At 35.5% G+C, this 17,703-nt stretch overlaps 2 protein-coding genes across 3 annotated transcripts; both read left to right on the top strand.

Annotated features, from left to right (window-relative positions):
* The first annotated feature begins 3,044 nt into the window (after positions 1-3,044).
* Positions 3,045-10,210, top strand: LOC137708135 (probable protein phosphatase 2C 60). Of its 2 annotated transcripts, none has more exons than XM_068447134.1 (11): positions 3,045-3,175; positions 4,010-4,132; positions 4,669-4,732; positions 5,512-5,620; positions 6,515-6,683; positions 7,212-7,337; positions 8,469-8,592; positions 8,696-8,772; positions 9,094-9,146; positions 9,615-9,669; positions 9,746-10,210. In XM_068447134.1, exons 2-11 carry the CDS (start codon positions 4,016-4,018, stop codon positions 9,938-9,940), a joined length of 1,089 nt encoding a protein of 362 aa, XP_068303235.1. In that variant the 5' UTR covers positions 3,045-3,175; positions 4,010-4,015; the 3' UTR covers positions 9,941-10,210. The 2 variants fall into 2 exon arrangements, with proteins under 2 accessions (XP_068303235.1, XP_068303234.1); XM_068447133.1 differs by lacking the exon at positions 3,045-3,175 and adding an exon at positions 3,858-3,917.
* Positions 10,211-14,017: 3,807 nt separating this feature from the next.
* On the top strand, positions 14,018-16,244 carry LOC137708009 (chaperone protein dnaJ 8, chloroplastic). The gene is made up of 3 exons (XM_068446972.1): positions 14,018-14,403; positions 14,578-14,646; positions 15,845-16,244. The coding sequence occupies exons 1-3, from the start codon at positions 14,182-14,184 to the stop codon at positions 16,034-16,036; spliced, it is 483 nt and encodes a 160-aa protein (XP_068303073.1). The 5' UTR covers positions 14,018-14,181; the 3' UTR covers positions 16,037-16,244.
* The last annotated feature ends 1,459 nt before the right edge of the window (positions 16,245-17,703 follow it).

Below are 17,703 nucleotides of genomic sequence, written 5' to 3' on the forward strand. Positions count from 1 at the left end.
CGATCCTTCCCACCCTTACTCCTTCGCTCCACAGGGTTATAGTTTTCATTCATCTTAGTGGTGTTTTTAGAGCAGTTTTTCGAATTCTATTTTTTGCGATTATGATCCGTGCTCTATTCTCTGGTATGGAAGAAATTTTAGACCTATGTGCAGCCTAAGTGTTTGACGAAATGCCCAGCTCAGAGTTTTCATGTGAAGGTTAAGTTTTTCAGCCACTTCTTCTGAAATTCTTACGATGATTCTCTTAGTATTCTGTAAATCAATTAGTTTGTGGTTGTGGGCATGGAGTCATTCAGTTTATATGTTAAGTAATAAAAAGCTCAGAGTCGTCTTTCTTGTGAAATTTTTCTAGGTTCTTCCAGTTGTTTGTGATATTTGCTTTCAAGATTCTTCATCTTATGATATTTGGGATATTTGGATTCAAGAATATTGGTCATTGTTGGATTGTGCAATTTGTATGGTGATGTCTAGTTCTTTCTCTGCTTCACTGATATTCTGCAAGTTTATTGGGTTTGATCTTTCTGCAACTCTTGATATATTTTGGAGAAATGGGTGTGAATTCTTGCATTGTGGCATGTATAATTTTGTGGTTGTTCGGATTATGGGTTGAGTAGGTAGAGCACTTGCATGATCTTGGAGCCTTTACCACCTCTAATTCTTGAGCTTTCTCAACCTTTGTGTCTAGTTATCCAAGGTATCAATTGTATTGTTGTTTATGTCCTTTGCTCCCTCAGAATCAATCAAAGTGGGGTGGATTTCATGAATTGTTTGCTTAAAATTCATACCGAGAACCAAGCAGAGAGAGCTTATTATGTTTAGGTGGTCCATTATCAAATTCAAACGGTTTCTCTTCTCATCTTGATATTCAAGTAGCCGTCTACGAAATTCGTCTAGTCTCTTTAAAGACAATATGTTTTCCTATCACAGCCTATAATTTCATAGTCTAACCAACTCAGTTGTTAGCATGAATCTACAGTAAGTCCGGTTATATGATGAAGTTTGAAGAAGTTGTAAACGGTAAATCCCACGAAGGGTAATTCCGTGATGTGAATAGGTAAATCCCACGAAGGGTAGAAGCAGTTGTTAACGGTAAATCCCATAAAGGGTAATCCTGTGTTTTGAGTAGGTAAATCCCACGAAGGGTAATCCTACATACATGTTGATTTTCAATTGCTGAAATTGTGAAGACCGATGCCATTGTTCAAAGAAGTTGTTTTTTTTGGTAAAATCCACAAAGGGCAATCCTGTGGTGCTATAGTTAAGGCCAATGCTGCATTATAGTTTGTTAATTTTCTATTTTTGTAAATATTAAAGGCCGAAGCCAAGTTGAATGAGATTGTTGACGGTGAATCCCACGAAGGGTAATCTCATAAGAAGTTGTTATGCCAGCATGAGAGTGTGCTACAACTACTTTATAGAAGGTTGTTCTTGTGTGAAATTCCTGCTAGAGGCAGATGAATATAGGGTGTCTTTATTTGAAAGGCAGTGGAAGAAATTTGGACAGACAGACAGAGGTTTTTGGTCAACAGCTACAAAGAGGTCATGGGGTACACTTGTTTGATTCAGGGCTCTGGGAAAGCTAGAAGCTTTGGTGATATGGTTTGAGTATATGCACTTACTCTCTGTCGTATGGTCATACATCTGCTTCGAGTTGTAAGAGATTCATTTGGAAATAAACCAATGGATGAATCTTATGCCAAGTCTTTTGAGCGTCGTATCAAATGCTGACCGAACTAGAGGCACAATCAGTTATATCCCTTTTGTCTAATAATCCCGTTTTGCATAATTATTTTGTAGTGGAGATGGTTGTTTGGCTCGTTTTCTGCATGGCTTACTGTTGAAGTGGTTTTGAAGTTAGCATTCACTGTGATGGTGTCTGAATAGTTACTTCTGTCAGATGGTGTTAGAGAATCTATTTGTTGATCAATGGAAGAAAGATCGTTATTTCAAAAACCTGTGTGAGAGCAGGTCTAGTTTTTCCAGCAGAATGAAGGATAATCAGGTCTTGTCTTTCTTGTTTGCAGCAGGCTAATCCAAAGTGGTGACTCTAGTCAAAGTGCTACATGTGGACAGATGTTTGGGTATCAATCCAATGGTGGTTTTCCTAAATCTACAATTTCAGTGCTACCGTGTCTCAATTCTTCGAATCTCAAACTGAGTTTCCCCAGTTGAGATTGAGGGGGAGTATTAAGGGTACAAGTGTAATACAGTTAAAAATATAGTTAGTAATATAGTTAGTAAGGTTGTTAGTATTTGGTTAAAGTAGTTAGGATTTCTCTTATAAAAATAGTGTGTGTAATCTTCATTTAGTTAGTTAATACAAATCCTATTTCTCTCTCTAAACTCTCTCTCTCTCATATTTCTATGTTCATCCTTCATTTCTTCTTGATTTTCCCTTCAATTCCCAAACATTTCAATGTAGTTAACAATATTGACGATATAACAACCCATATGGATGATATACTCATAATATTTATGATATTTCAATACTATATTTACACATGGATATCAATATGGACATTATATCAACAATATTCACCTATTTCAGTACTACAAGGACATCGTATTAGCAATATCTCAGTACTATATTTATACATGATTACTTTAGGCATTTCCTTATTTTATCTCTCTTTTTCAAACAAAATTAGCCACATATGCTCTCTGACATTCAATGGCCATTGATGAGTTAGGAATGGCATGCAAATTATACCTTTCAAAGCAACCAGTTCCTGCCAAAAAAGAAAAAAAAAACAAGCGTTCATATTTGTTTATTGTGCGATGTAGCGTAATAAATAAACATCCATGAGAGAGCATGGATAAATTCATTGTTATTCTAGAGTAATAAATATAAGAGGATATGAAGGATATCCAAACTGGAGGACAGAGAATCTGTCTCCAACAAAAAGAGGTTTTAGTTTGAAATCGTGAGAAATAAAAAGGAAATAAAATGTTTATTTATTTTCTTGCAACAGTATTGAGCATCTGTTGCCTCATATGAATGACGCGTGTCCGCCCGCTGGTTTCAACCGAAAATGCAAAATGAATCAGTGCCAAGTGCCTATATATACATGCAATTGTATATCTATAGATCATCAAATTCTACTCACTCTTGTCGGAATTATTCCTTCAACTCAATCGGATCTCTCTCGCGCACACGCCCAAATCAAACCAATTAGTGAGTGTGATTCCTTCAATCCCTAGACCCTTTCGCATGTTGAATTTTCTCATCTTCTTGTCTATCAAATAATTATTAATAATTGCTTCACTCAGTTTAATTATTGTCATTCTGCTTGTGAGCCTGGAATTTGATTTTTTTTTATTACGTTTGAGTAATCTTTGTTGTTCGATATGTTTGGTTGCCAAGAAAACGCGGGAAATTGTTTTGCTTCCAGTTGCACAAATTCAAGTGTTTAATCTCGATCCTGTACGGAAATTTCCTCCGTTTCAGCTGCATCATAGGAATTGGAAATGGTAGTTTAGTTATGGCGATTTCGATTTGGTTGCTAGATTTGGAAGAAGAAAAAAATTCATCAAGATGGTAGGCTTTTATTTTATGGATCATGAACTGATTGGGATATTTTTTATGAGAATTGCATAGCAAGCGAAGGATCCATTGATCAATTGATGTCGTCGTCTTCTGTGCATTTATTATTCTTGAGCCATTAATGCCGCCTGGGAATTAAGAAACTTTTGAATCTTGCAGTTTCTTCTGCGCCTACGTGCATGGACACGGTGGTATTCCCTTGTATCCCCGTGTTGTGTCATATTTCTTTGTGATCATACAGCAATTCTTCTTGTTAATTTGACGTATCCCCTTGTCATGTTGTATCCCCATGTCAGTGTCCGTGTGGATGCGTCGTAGTTCTGCGCAAATGGGCAGGGGATCTATGTACTATGTTGTCACAATATACATATATGTGAGCATGACCGCTCCCGTGCGTGTGGATTTGAAAATGACCTTGTTGTCCGATGATATGTATGATTGATGAGTTTGATAATGTTGTTGCAGCTGGAGATGGGAATATATCTCAGCGCTCCAAAAACTGATAAGGTCTCAGAAGATGGTGAGAATGACAGACTTCGATATGGGTCATCCTCCATGCAAGGGTGGCGTTCAACCATGGAAGATGCTGTAAGTAGGCTTTACGTTATTCTTCTTAATTCGCATACGCATTCCCTTTGATCAGGTTACTTGAGTAGTGAGATTTATATTTCACTTGCAATTGTCATACTTATTATCTCATGACATTTTGTCTGAACATGAAAGTGATATTCAGTTATTTATTGAGTATGCGGTATCCATATGCACCCGTTATATCCAATTCTATAAAATCCAATTATCCATATAGATACAGGTATATAATATATAGTGAATGCAGAGAGAGGAGGATTTTGCATGACTTGGTGGAAGTCGGTAACTTTATGACTGCTAGAAGTTTAGGCATCTAGCTAATGAGTGGAACCAGATATGCTCATTTTCATCTGATATATGTCCAAGGCTGTTCAAAGAATCGTAAGGATTCTTTTCAAACACGCCATGCTAAAAAGAGAGGAAGATATGGTCTTTTATCCAGAGGGGTGTCTGGTGAACTAGTAGCTCTCAAATTTGCCATAGATTGTATACTGTTTTTCCTATTACCTACTAAAAGTTCTTGATTTTTGTTGTAGCATGCTGCTTATCCAGATTTTGACGGTTCAACATCTTTCTTTGGTGTTTATGATGGCCATGGAGGTTAGGTTTTTAAGTTTTGTAATTTAACGTTTACTTTTTTATACTGTGATCTTTCATTTTGTAATTGGTTTTCATGTCCATGCTGGACTTCTCAAGTTGGTATACTCTTCATGATCACGTACTTGGAATCAACATTTATTTTGTGTTTTAGATAAACCTCCAAAACTAATCTAATCAATCTTGAACCAACACCTCCCCCACTCCCTTCTTCCCTCTCTTTTCTTTTCTCTACGTTGTTTCTTTGCCTTATGTTATCGGAAGCTAAAGACTTTATGGAAAGAAAGTTTAGGGTAGGAGTCAATAAAAAAAAGGTAATTGAAAATATGAAGATTACTTCAACATGCCTAACAGAGTATAGAGTATATTGCTAGGTTGTTGGCATGGTGTGCAGCCCAGCAATACGACCAAAACGAAAACAAGGCCACATAGGGTAACCATGAGTTGAAAACATACGGCAATACTATTCTCCCAATTCTCATTGAAAAAAGTTAAATGAAATAAATTCCAAAAAAAAACTAATAAATTCCAACACCATATGTGCGCAATACTTTGCATGAGGTTGGTAATAAAACCTAGTCCTGGAAATTTTGCTGTATATTTCTTGGATTTTCAGCTGCGAACCCTTCTTGAGTTGTCCCTTCCCACATCGTAGCCCTGCAGAAGAAGGGAGGTGTTGTTTAGCTAGAGATGTTTGTGAGATGGGATTTCTTAATGTTTTAAGTTTTTATAGGTTGGTACCATGTGATGAGGCCTTATCATCACTAGTCCTTGATTTGCAGGTAAAGCAGTGGCAAATTTCTGCGCCAAGTATCTCCACCAACAAGTGCTCAAGGATGAAGCATATCTAGCTGGTGATTTAGGCAGTTCTCTGCAGAAAGCTTTCCTCAGGTTACTTAACCCCTTTGTATAATTAATGTTCACATCAGCAATTTCTAGCGCATGCATCTATGTTACCACTTTGTCCCAAAAACAAGGACGCAAGAACCTGTCTTTCTTCTGTATGTAATAAGTTGTAAGTCATCTTGCACCAATTCCCTAATATAGTTCATACTGACATACCATGTTCATTCTTTTGCTTTTATTATTATCGAGTTTATAGGATGTTAAATGCTTGTGTACATTGATGGAGGAGCCAAGTTAAAATTTAATAAATGCAGTTTACACATGTAGTCTGCAAGTTCATTGTCTTTGAGTCTTTCTGTGTTACAATATTAATTTATTAGGTGTCATAAATTAGTCTTTAGAATTCCTAAGTATATTAATGTGGATCTTTCCTGATTCATGTACTAATTAGTCTATAAAAGGGCTACTTTGTAAGCTAAATAGTAGGGAAAAGAAATTCTGGGTTTCTTGCTTATGTGTGAGGCACAGCAACCTTGGAGTGATTCCAAGGAACTTTTGGTGTGAAGCTGAAGGCCCGTGAGATGCCGGAATTTTTAAAATTCTCGATTGGAGTGATTCCCATACACCTTTGGTGTGATGCCAAAGGCCGGAGTGAGTCCGGAATATGTTCTATATTTCCTATCACTACCTATTGTCTACATCATTCATGTATAATAAAAGTCCCAAAACTAAAGAGATGGCAACCACATTCGGGGGCATGTAATTCTTATGAAGCTGTAATGTCAAATTCTATTGCAACATATGGGTGAAGCTTCATTTTGAATCGACTTCTAAAATTTACAATCTAATGATGGAAGACAATAAGTGGAAGAAAGTTGTAATTAGGGGTAGGAATAATTTGTATATTTTGTCATCTTAAATTGCTTTTAACTGAGGCAGGATGGATGAGATGATGCGTGGACAAAGAGGCTGGAGAGAATTAGCCATACTGGGAGATAAGATAGACAAAGTTTCTGGTCTTATAGAAGGGTTCATTTTTTCTCCAAAGAGTGTTGAAGCTAAGAGTAGTGCATTCAACGACCATGTTGATCAGTGGTCTTCTGAGGAGGTACTCTTTACACATCAGCTGCATTTAGCAATTGTACTATATTCTCCATTTCTTTTGGTAACCATATCACCAGATGCACAAGTGTTTTAGTGGAGACTGGAGACAGATTTGGCTTGTAACTGAGAATGTTTTTTTTCTTGTTGTATAAGAGTTTGAGATTTCTTGTCCTAGTTCTTCTAAATTTTACGACTCTTGAAAATCTTCCTTATCAAATTATAGAAGTACTTCTTATAGTATGGAAGTCATCATGGCAAGGTTTTCACAAGCTTTGAAGGCCTTCACGAAAATTTTCATCTAATTTCTTCAGTTTAACATGATACACTTATCAAACTCAAGATGAGGTGAACAACAATCTATATGGCAGCGGGAGGGAGTGAATCATCATTAACTACCTGCCATTGACAGTTTGAGATGTTAGCCTTAATCCTATGATAAATATATCTGGAATTTAATTGGTGTTCTTAATTATTTTAAAATTTTAATATGTAACCGTATTTCATTAAGAAAAGTTTTTGGGTTTTACATCAGGGACCTCATTCTGATTTTGATGGACCAAATTCTGGAAGTACAGCTTGTGTTGCTATTATCCGAAACAAACAACTTCTTGTTGCCAATGCTGGTGATTCTCGCTGCGTAATATCCAGGAAGGGTGAGGTATGCTGCAGTTTCAATGAAATTTTTTACCTATGGAATATATGTAATGATGTGTATTATGAGGCAGCTTTGTTCGCTTTTTTGTAATACACTGTCGTAGTTATTTCAGTTCCCTTAACAATACTCAAAGCTACATAGTTGTCTTTACTAGAGACTAGAGTGAAGTTTTGTCTCTTTTTCCTTAGCTCCTTAAGCTCCAATATCTTCCTCTCGTTCTCAAATCCCCTTACAATCTTCTTCCTTTAGTTTGCTCCTTAAGGTATCCATGAAACCTGAGGTTGGATTTTAACTCGTCATATAATCAATAGATGTTTTGGAAAGCCTCAGTGTATTCTTCCACCATCGCATTGTCCAAGCTATAATTGTTTCCAACTGTGTTTCCACCCATAAAGCATTTGGGGGCCAGTTTTGATTCTGTACTATCTCTGTGTGTGAGATGCCTGCTGTTCAAAATGTATTTTCAAGAGGTGTCAAACAAAGGATGGAAGATACCACAAAGTTACTTTTCTTTGTTAGTGAGTATAATAGGAATGGGGTACAATCAAAGTGTACCAGCTGTTATTAGACATAAAACAGATCAGCTAACTTAAAATGTTTGACACGGCAGCATCCTTCTAGACATTAAACTCAAACAAAACCTCCCAAACCACAAGCAGGGAAATCGCCGAATGCAAAGGAGGCTGAACCCAAAGATAGGAGAAGAACTTCAGTAGCGCAAGTGGGCCCTCGTTTTTGCCTCACTCTCTCTCACAAACCCCTGCAGCCGGCCCCCGGTGTCATGTTGATGTGTCAACTTCTTAGTGGCTTCCCCTATATGCCCGACCATGTAGCTCCTCTACCAAAGTTTCTCTCCATAGATAGGACCCAAAACGTAGCCTTATTTCATTTATAGTCCCCAATGTCTCCAACTTTTCCCTCAAACATCAGCTCAAAAGGATGGGTATAATCCCCCATCTGCTGCACTTTTCACTTCGGTAAAACTTCCTTAACAAACTGCCCCTGACCCCAACTTTTGTACCAAGGTTGTAGGAATAGATCAAATGAGTTTCTGCCATTCTGTTGCTTTACTGCTGACCGCTGATCTTTATTAGGAATTTTGCCTGTGATTCCTTATTCAAGTTTTAAGTGCAGGCTTATAATTTGTCTAAAGATCATAAGCCTGACATTGAGAATGAGAAAGAAAGAATTTTGAAGGCTGGTGGATTTATCCAAGTTGGAAGGGTCAATGGAAGTTTGAACTTGGCAAGAGCAATTGGTACAAAAAATTTCCTTGCCCTTTGAAAGGAGAAACTGGGAAATAACCTCTTTTTTTTTGTTTTTCATTTGAATTTCATGTATTTAATTGCTGTTGCTTGCAGGGGATGCGGAATTCAAGCAGAACAAACAGTTGCCCGTTGAAAAGCAGATTGTGACTGCCAATCCAGACATAAATAGCGTATGCAGCATTTCATTTCAGTACTAAATGATGTGAACTTTGGATGAGAAATTTGAACCGTATATACTTACAATACAACCAATCTTATAAACAAAACCAAATTGTTTTTTTTTTAGGAGAAGTATTCCTGTCATCCAAGATATATAGTCTAGATGCTAGTCAGACTTCCAAAGTTAAAGAAAGAAAGTGCTCTGTTTGATTTTATTTCTTTTTTGTATTTATTATTTTGACTTTGAATAATATTTTCATATAGACCTTTCTTCAGAACTTGCTTCAGTTTCAATAATTTGTGTTTTTAATTAAAAATTCCCTTTCGTGTAGGTTGAGCTTTGCGATGATGATGAGTTTCTGGTCATAGCTTGTGATGGGATATGGTAAATTTTTCTGTGTAATACTTTCATATCAGAAAAATAGGTTCCTGTTGATTACAGTGTACATTTTATCTCCATCCGATATGTTCTCTAAAGGATATAGGGGTAAAACTAGAAATATTGGAAACGTCGAAGTACTTTATGGAGCGCAAATTAAGATGGAGTGTTGCTAAAAACTTAGCTAGAGGTACATCCTGGGGAACAACCAACCACTGTTTTATTTGGGATGAAGAATGAATTTAACGTATAGTCCAATGCCTGATGACAGTTGTCGTATATGAACAATTGTTGCAAGTCAGTTATGGTTATAAATGTACGAATAACCTGGTGAGCTTTTTGTTTGTCATAGGTTTTCCTTCAGAGTTTTTTTTTTTTTCATCTTCTTCAACTTGATACATTAAGATAATAACAGGCACACGTAGACTTTACATTCTGCTACTTTGTTGAAACGCTGATGCACGCTCTCTCCAGGGACTGCATGTCAAGTCAACAACTTGTGGACTATGTCCGGGAACAATTAAAACATGTAAGTTGACAAACTTCACTGAGATTTCCAAATATATACCAATTTGAGTGACATATGTGTTCGTTCGACATTGCAGGAAAGTAAACTGTCAGTGGTTTGCGAGAGAGTGTTTGAAAGGTGCTTGGCGCCATCATCTGGTGGAGAGGGATGTGACAACATGACAATGATCTTGGTTCAGTTTAACAAACCTGTTGCTTCAGCTGCATCTGTTGGGAACCAGCCGGTCGCGTCTAATCTGCCATCCGAGAAGGAAAAAACCGCAGCAAACTAAATAAATCTTCTGGTGGCCCTAAAATGATGACTATATAGAATGACTGCATTTCTGCAAGTTATTCGAAGTTTGTTCAGATTAGGATGGCGTTCGCATGACAGTACACGTTCATAGTATTTGTCAAATAGCAGTATAGCTTTGAGTTATGTACATGCCCGGGAGTTTGTCTTTCGGTTCTCTCCACAGGTTGAAATTTATAGGACGGAACATTTTCTTTGGATTGTAACCTGACCAAACAAAGATGATGAATGGTATTCGTTTTTTCTTGTATTGCTTGTGAAGTTTGAGCAATAATTCATTGAATCAACATCATGCAGTGGTTGCACTTTAAGTGCTTTTGCAACTTAAAAATATTTTCTCTGAACCAGTCAGGTTTTAGAAATATTGATCTATTATGCCAATAAATTCTTCATATAAGAGGGACCTTCAATTGAGGGACAGAGGGCTCACTACGTTTTTTGTATTTCAATTTTCCAACCGTCCAGTTTTTAGGTGTTCGCTCTCACATATTCTTGAAAAAAATCGCTCAAATCTGAAACTGTTTGACTAGTCGATTACACAGCTGTCATTTTAGTGTTTTCTAGAAGTATTGTGCTTGTCTATTTTCTTAATTGTAATTCAATGGCTTGACGGTTTATGAAGAAGTTGAGGTTTTATCATAAAATCAGTTAAAAATAACCACAAAATATTAAACGGGAGAATTTGGCCTACACATTTAAGCGCAGTTATTGACCTACGCATGGTAAGTCAGTAACATTTAAATTAAATTTTGTAAACTATATAGCGTAGTTATTGATGATTGAATTATTACTAAATATTGATTAACATACTTATTTTCTATTGATGACACGTTATATGATTTACAAATTTGATCTGAAAAATTGGTCTACCTGACATTATCCTGTTTGTTTTGACCCAAAAAACAAAACAAGAGAAATGCCAAGGAACCTTCTCGAAGTGAGAGGCTCTCAATAAATTTTTTGTCACCTCACAGTTTAACATCAATTTTCACGTTAATATGAAAAGCATTATGCAAAACACATGAGATAACAAATAATTCATAAAAAATCTCAATTTTGAAAGAATCTTGTTAGCATCTCTCAACAAAACAATAATTTGGTAACAAAACACTGCAATTATGTAAATTCATTTTGGAAGGTGGCCAGTGTGTGAATCCTCGTCCCAGCATCCCTTAAATTGAAGGGCAGCCTAGGATCCAAATGGAGGGCGGACCGCAGTCTAGGATCCAAATGGAGGGCGGACCTCATTTGGTGCCACGCCTACATACCTTAATATCCACTCGTTTAAAACGGACGACTTCCTGCGCTGTCGACTCTGTCTTCGTCAGTTAATAAAAAATCGGACTCCAATATTACGGAGGCAGATTGCCCTCCTGTTGAGATACCCTTTTCATTTCTTTTTATTTTGTACGATTATGATTAAATTACGTTAATATTTTATATTAATTTTTTATAAAAATAATAAAATATAAAATAATAAAAATATAAAATATTAACGTAATTTAACAGTAACCGTACAAATAAAAAATGATGAGTAGGCTAGCCAAACAGAGCAGACAACCTGCCTCCCAATATTATCCAACCCCCGCTTACATTAATTTACGAGCCACGAGGTGAAATACAGCGTGCCTTTAGTATCGCCACAGAAATGTTGCCACGTGTTCATATGCAAGAATAATTTTAACTTTATGCCCCTTGATTCTTTCTCAATTCTGTTTGCTCCCCACTGGTTCTTGTTCTTCTCTGGTAACACCCCTAGATTTTTTGTTCTTCACAAACAAGAAGCAAGTGCGGTGTGACCTTTTCGTTTACGCCACCTGGTTTTAGATAAATAATATTTTAATCCTTCCAAGTTGTAAATTTCAATCTTTGGTCCTCAATAATGATGTGTATATATTTTTTAATTAGGTTGAGAAATGGATTTGGTAAAATAACAAAGTTAAGCAAGGTTGATGATGACATATGATTGTGAAATATTAACTATATAACATAAATAATACAAGAATCATCCAAGGCTTGAGAGTTGAGTCTTGACATATTAACTGTATAACATGAATAATTATAATACAAGAACAAACAATAAGTCAATCACCTTGCCCTAAACTGAAAGGGTACCATAAAAGTTAAATTACTACGTTATAAGTAAGAAGAGAAATGAGTTTCGAACTCGGAATGTAATGATTGAAAAGGCAAAACATTTTTCAATCATAGCTAATAAAAAAGGTCAATTAATCAATTGTTGGTAAAAATTAAAATTTTAAACTAATTTAAATGTGACAAGAAAACAAAAGGTCTAGTTAATATAAAAATGTACATTTAGATGGTGAAATCATAACTCGAGCACGAGAGATTTTTCAGTGTACCAATACATACATCATATGTTATTATACAAGTAAAAGGACACTTGAAAAAAAAATTATCTAATTGTATAAATTTATAATAACATATAGCGTACCGTCCCGTGTTTTAACGACGTTGAAAAATCTCTCCTCGAGCACAAAGAATGAAGTTAAATTGACTTTACTATGGGCGTTAGAAATATAGTCATCTACCCATCTCTTTAGAAACGATATTTAACGAGTCGCACACTACAATTTGATAATTAAATATTCATTTGTGTAGAAAAATAGCAACCATTATTCAAATCGAAAAATAAGAAAAAGGAGATGTAAGAATGAGAACATTTAGTCATTTATGCATGGCAAACAAATTGACGATCATTGTAACAAATAGCATTCTTGTGATGAGTCATTTATGCTTGATGCATATAGATAACTAAAGGATTTTCAAATTTAGTGATATTTTGAAGAGATGATTTTTAGGTGATGGTAAAGCAAATGAATAGTTCAATTACAATACTTGTACAATGAAAACATGTTAATCACAAGAGGCAGAAAAAGTTGAATGTGATATGAACTACACTTGTTTCAGTTTGTCATACAAACTTAAAATTTCATGTGAATTGTCTTCTCAATTTCAGAAATTATTAATATGTTATCTCATACTAACTAAAATTTCATACAAACTTTTTGTCCAAAATAACTTATGTGCAAACTTAGTCGGAATCCTCGGCTCCTTTTCATAAGTTCTCTACTTATTTTTTGTATGATACCTTAGTTTCTCATTACTTTCAAGTTCAATTACACAAATTCTTTAAAATAGTTGAAAAGATTGGAATAACGCTGATCACAAGTCATGTGCAAGAGGCATGGGTTATTTTTTTAACAAAGTTGGTGTGAGATGACAAATTAATAATTTTGGAACATTGAGATGATAAACTACTTAAAATTTTAGTACGTATGACACAACAACTACGGGACTCGATATTACCACTTGGTTTTGAAACCTACACGTTGATGCTCACGATTTTAATAGTCGTACCACTGATTTGGAGAAGATCTTTCAAAATGTATTTAGTGTCCATTTTGGTCAACTCTCCAATAATGGTGAGGCCGAACACGGTTGTGGCTTATTTGGCATTACATCACAATTCATTCATTCTCGGACATAACTGTTTCATAATTTAGAATTTCTCAAGCAGAACGAGGAGAACGTACGAGGATAAAACTTCTTACAAGTTTCAAAACGTGGCACGAACATCTGCTGGCGGCCTGAGTCTCACATCTTAGGGAAAAACGTGTATAGTTTCATATGATAATTCAAAAATTTCCAAAAAAAAAAGGGTCATGGACCACATTAAAAGATTATGAGAATGAAAGGTACCCATCAACAATAAATAGAAAAATTGGATTTGGTCAAATAAGATGCAGGAGGAAAATGCAAAAATTCTAAAATAGTGGGTAGCCAAAGAAGAATAACTCATAAACGAATATTCTCCAAATACGACTCGGATAAAACCAGATAAGCATCGCAAAGAGGTAGGAAGGAGGACCCTCTCTCCTCCTCTTCCTCCTCCTATCTTTTTATCCACAAAACAACACAATACACGTCACCCCTTGAAACGGACCCCGTGGGTTGATGGATAAGGACCCGCCTCCCTCTCCCTTCCCTCTATATATACACGCACCTTCCCCCGCCCTTTCTAAAAAACGAGTCCTCTTTCTCCAGTACCTCCATTTTTTTTATTCTGCAAATTGCAATCGTTGAGTTTCAAGGAAAAAGCTTCTGATTTTATTGATTGGGTCGCGTTCCCAACTCAAGAGGATCATTGGGTTTTCTTTAAATAGCCGGAGGATTGTTGGGTTTTCTGAGATTTTTGGAATGGCTTGCGTTGGAGCTGGTTTGATCGGGGGCGGTGGGTCGTCCTGGAATCTGTTGAAGGATAATAAGGCGAGGAGGAAGAAGATGGTGAATGATAAGAGGGGGATGGTTTCTTGTGTTGCTTCTTCTTCTTCTGTGATGGATCCTTACCGGACCTTGAAGATTCAACCTGGTGCCTCTGAATCTGAGGTCAGGAAGGCTTTCAGACAACTTGCTTTGAAGGTTTGTATTTTTTTTCTTTCTAAATCTGATATCTAATCTGTATTTTTTTCGTTTTTAGTTTTTTTTTTTTCCTATGTTTTATATAATTATAATTAATTAACTTTTGTGTATTTATAGAATTTTAAGGGATTTTTGTGGGACTTTTTTGGCTGATTGGGTTTTGATGAATTGCAGTATCATCCAGATGTATGCAGAGGAAACAATTGTAGAGTTCAGTTTCACCAGATCAATGAAGCCTATGATGTATGTAATTATATTCCCTCGTGTCTTATATTGTTTTTTTTTTATATATATTAAGCTTACTATTTATTTTTAGATACTAATCATGCTAGTTTAGATGAAAACTGGTTTTTCTTGTGTTGGATTATCAGAGAATTAAGGGTCCGTCCAGTAACATCTTACAAAACGATTTTTGAAAAACTCTTTTGTAAAACGAAAATGACAAATAAAATTTTACGTTTCTATGATTTGAAAATGCATCTGGTATTTTAGTCGAAAATGATTTAAAAAAAAAAAAAAAAAAAACTGTATTGGGTAGTAATGGTGGTAGGTATGCAGGTGACAATGAAGGTGTTAGTAGTGGTGGAATGTAGTAGGTGACAATAGCTTCAGGGAGCTATGATATAAACTGTGAATAAGATTAAATTACATACTAATAAAGTCTAATGAGTGCTTAGGCACTAAGCTAGTGGATATATAATAATTAATAGGACATATGTCATTAGTCCCTTGGCATTTGTCTGAAATTGTTTTCTGATGAATAAAACTTTGAAATTTAATGAAGAATGTCATTTAGTATTATGGTCTAGTGGTATTTCTTTTCATTTGTAAGTGAGCAGTCATATGTTCATTTTTTGTCAAAGGTGAATTTGAATCACATTATTACAATGCTAGCTGATTGTGAAGTTGAGCTACTCATTCCCCTTTAGCGTAGATAATATCGTTTGTTTAAAAAAAAAAAAAAAAAATGAAGAATTTGCAGCATCTTTGTGAATTGTGTTTGTTTTCAATGATGATGTATTGGGGTTACATCTCACATTGAATTATATAAGCATCTTTTGAGATATTCGCAAGAAAGTCTGGTATTAGGTTCCGGGATAAGCCTCTGATTGAGATGTTTCACCAAAGAGTTTGAGATTGAAAATTGATAGAAGTGAAAAATCTCTGTTAAATGGAAAAGCAAGGGACCACTTATATTGATTTTACCAAATACTCTCAAGTTAATGGAGATTTTCATGGAACGATCAAAATGATTGACAGTAGACAAAGTCAGGGACCACTTAAATCGATTTTCAATCTCAATGATCAAATTGAGGAGTTACGCCAAATCTATCATTTTAGCTAAATAAAACCATCTCAAATGGTATGGTCCCATTACAATGTTTTGTGCACACCTGAATAATTATCTGCTATATTTCTTTTGTCGATGTGTCTGGTGCAGATTGTTATGAGCGATTTGAGAGGAGAAACGACGACGACTACTCCATCGCAGATGTATGAGACGTACGACGAAGGGGATGACGAGCCGATGAGGGGAATGAACGATCCAGATTGGGACATGTGGGAGGAATGGATGGGATGGGAAGGAGCTGGAATTAGGGACTACACATCTCACATTAATCCTTATATTTGAAGGGAAAGTTGAAATTAATCAATCGATACATGGGTTTAAAGCAAAATTAGTTCCATTGCAACCTAAAAATGGTTGTTCTTGTATACATGATGGAACTGAGGATCTAGTTGTCCTTTTTGTACATAGCTCTCTGAAGCCGAGCAATGCCTTGGCAAATCAAATGAAGAGTGTCAAGATTTCTCGTCTTACTATTGCAAATTGTGTTTAATTCTCTCCTTTTTTTTTTTTTTTTTTTCTCTCTTTTCTTTTTGATATGAACGATGTTAATATTCTAAGCTAAATTAAAAGAATGAGAAAGTTATCAACTTAGATGTAAGTTTGTCATCTGCAAAAAGAATCTTTTGTGACAGCTGTACACAACACACGATTTGCTACCTTCATTCCACTATATTTTGTTTCGATAAAGATTCAAATTTAACTAACGTTTATTTTTTAAGTCTTTCTTTAAAGATTGTGTTTACAAAAAAGGCTAAATAGCTAAAATAGTTCTTGAAATTTGTATAACTCATCACTTTGGTCCTTGACATTGTCCACCATCCATCATTTTGATCCTTCAGTTAAAAACTTTTTGGGCAATTTTTAAAGCTTCATAACTCAATCGTTTCTTAACCAAATTCAACCCATAATATATCAAAATGAAGATAGGAAAGTGTAGAACAAGATTATACCTATTTGAAAGCCCAATGGTTGCCGGAGATGGCCGGAAAATAGCCTCAAAAGTGACTGGTCTGCGAGAAAACTGGAAAACTCGCTGGAAACTAGGTAAATTTAAACGTTCATAACTTTTTCAATAGTCAACAAAATCGAGTGATTCAAAAACGAAAATCATACTTCTCTATGAGACGAAGAGAATGTTACCTTTCTTGACTGCTAATTCAAAGTGGTTTGGTCGGAAAACGGCTCGAAACTGGCTAACCATTTTCAAGTTAGCCACTTTCGAGCCATTTTCCAGCCAAACCATAGCCAGTTAGCTGTCAAGAAAGATACCATTCTCTTTGTATCATCGAGAAGTATGATTTTCTTTTTTTAATCACTCAATTTCGTTGATTATGGAAGAAATTATGAGCGTTTAAAGTTTACCCAGTTTCTGACGAGTTTTCCAGTTTTCCTGCGGACCAGTCACCTTTGAGGCTTTTTTCCCGCAATCTCCGGCAACCATTGGGCATCCAAATTGGTATAATCTTGTTCTACACTTTCCTATCTTCATTTTGATATATTATGGGTCGAATTTGGTTAAGAAACGATTGAGTTACGAAGTTTTGAAAATTGCCCAAAGAGTTTTTAACGAAAGGACCAAAATGATGGATAATGGACAATCTCAGGGACCATTTCTATTGATTTTCAATTTCAGGAACCAAAGTGATGAGCTATGCAAATCTCAGAGACCATTTTGGCTATTTAGCCTTACAAAAAAATTATTCACATTTGAAACTATGTGGTTATTCGATTAAGGGCTTAGAGTTTCTTTGTAAAACCGTATTTGTTTATTTTCTTTACTATAAACAAATGTCTTAATAAATTTAGATTTGTCTAATTTTTTAGGATAATCTATCAATAATGTTAAATAAATGATTCATATCATTAAAATACATAACAAAATGGATCACATAAAAACTCATGTAAAAAAATAGTATCACGAATCAAACCGCATTTTGTTTTAGGCTTCT

Source organism: Pyrus communis, chromosome 11 (assembly GCF_963583255.1).
Source record: "Pyrus communis chromosome 11, drPyrComm1.1, whole genome shotgun sequence".
Taxonomy (NCBI): Eukaryota; Viridiplantae; Streptophyta; class Magnoliopsida; order Rosales; family Rosaceae; genus Pyrus; species Pyrus communis.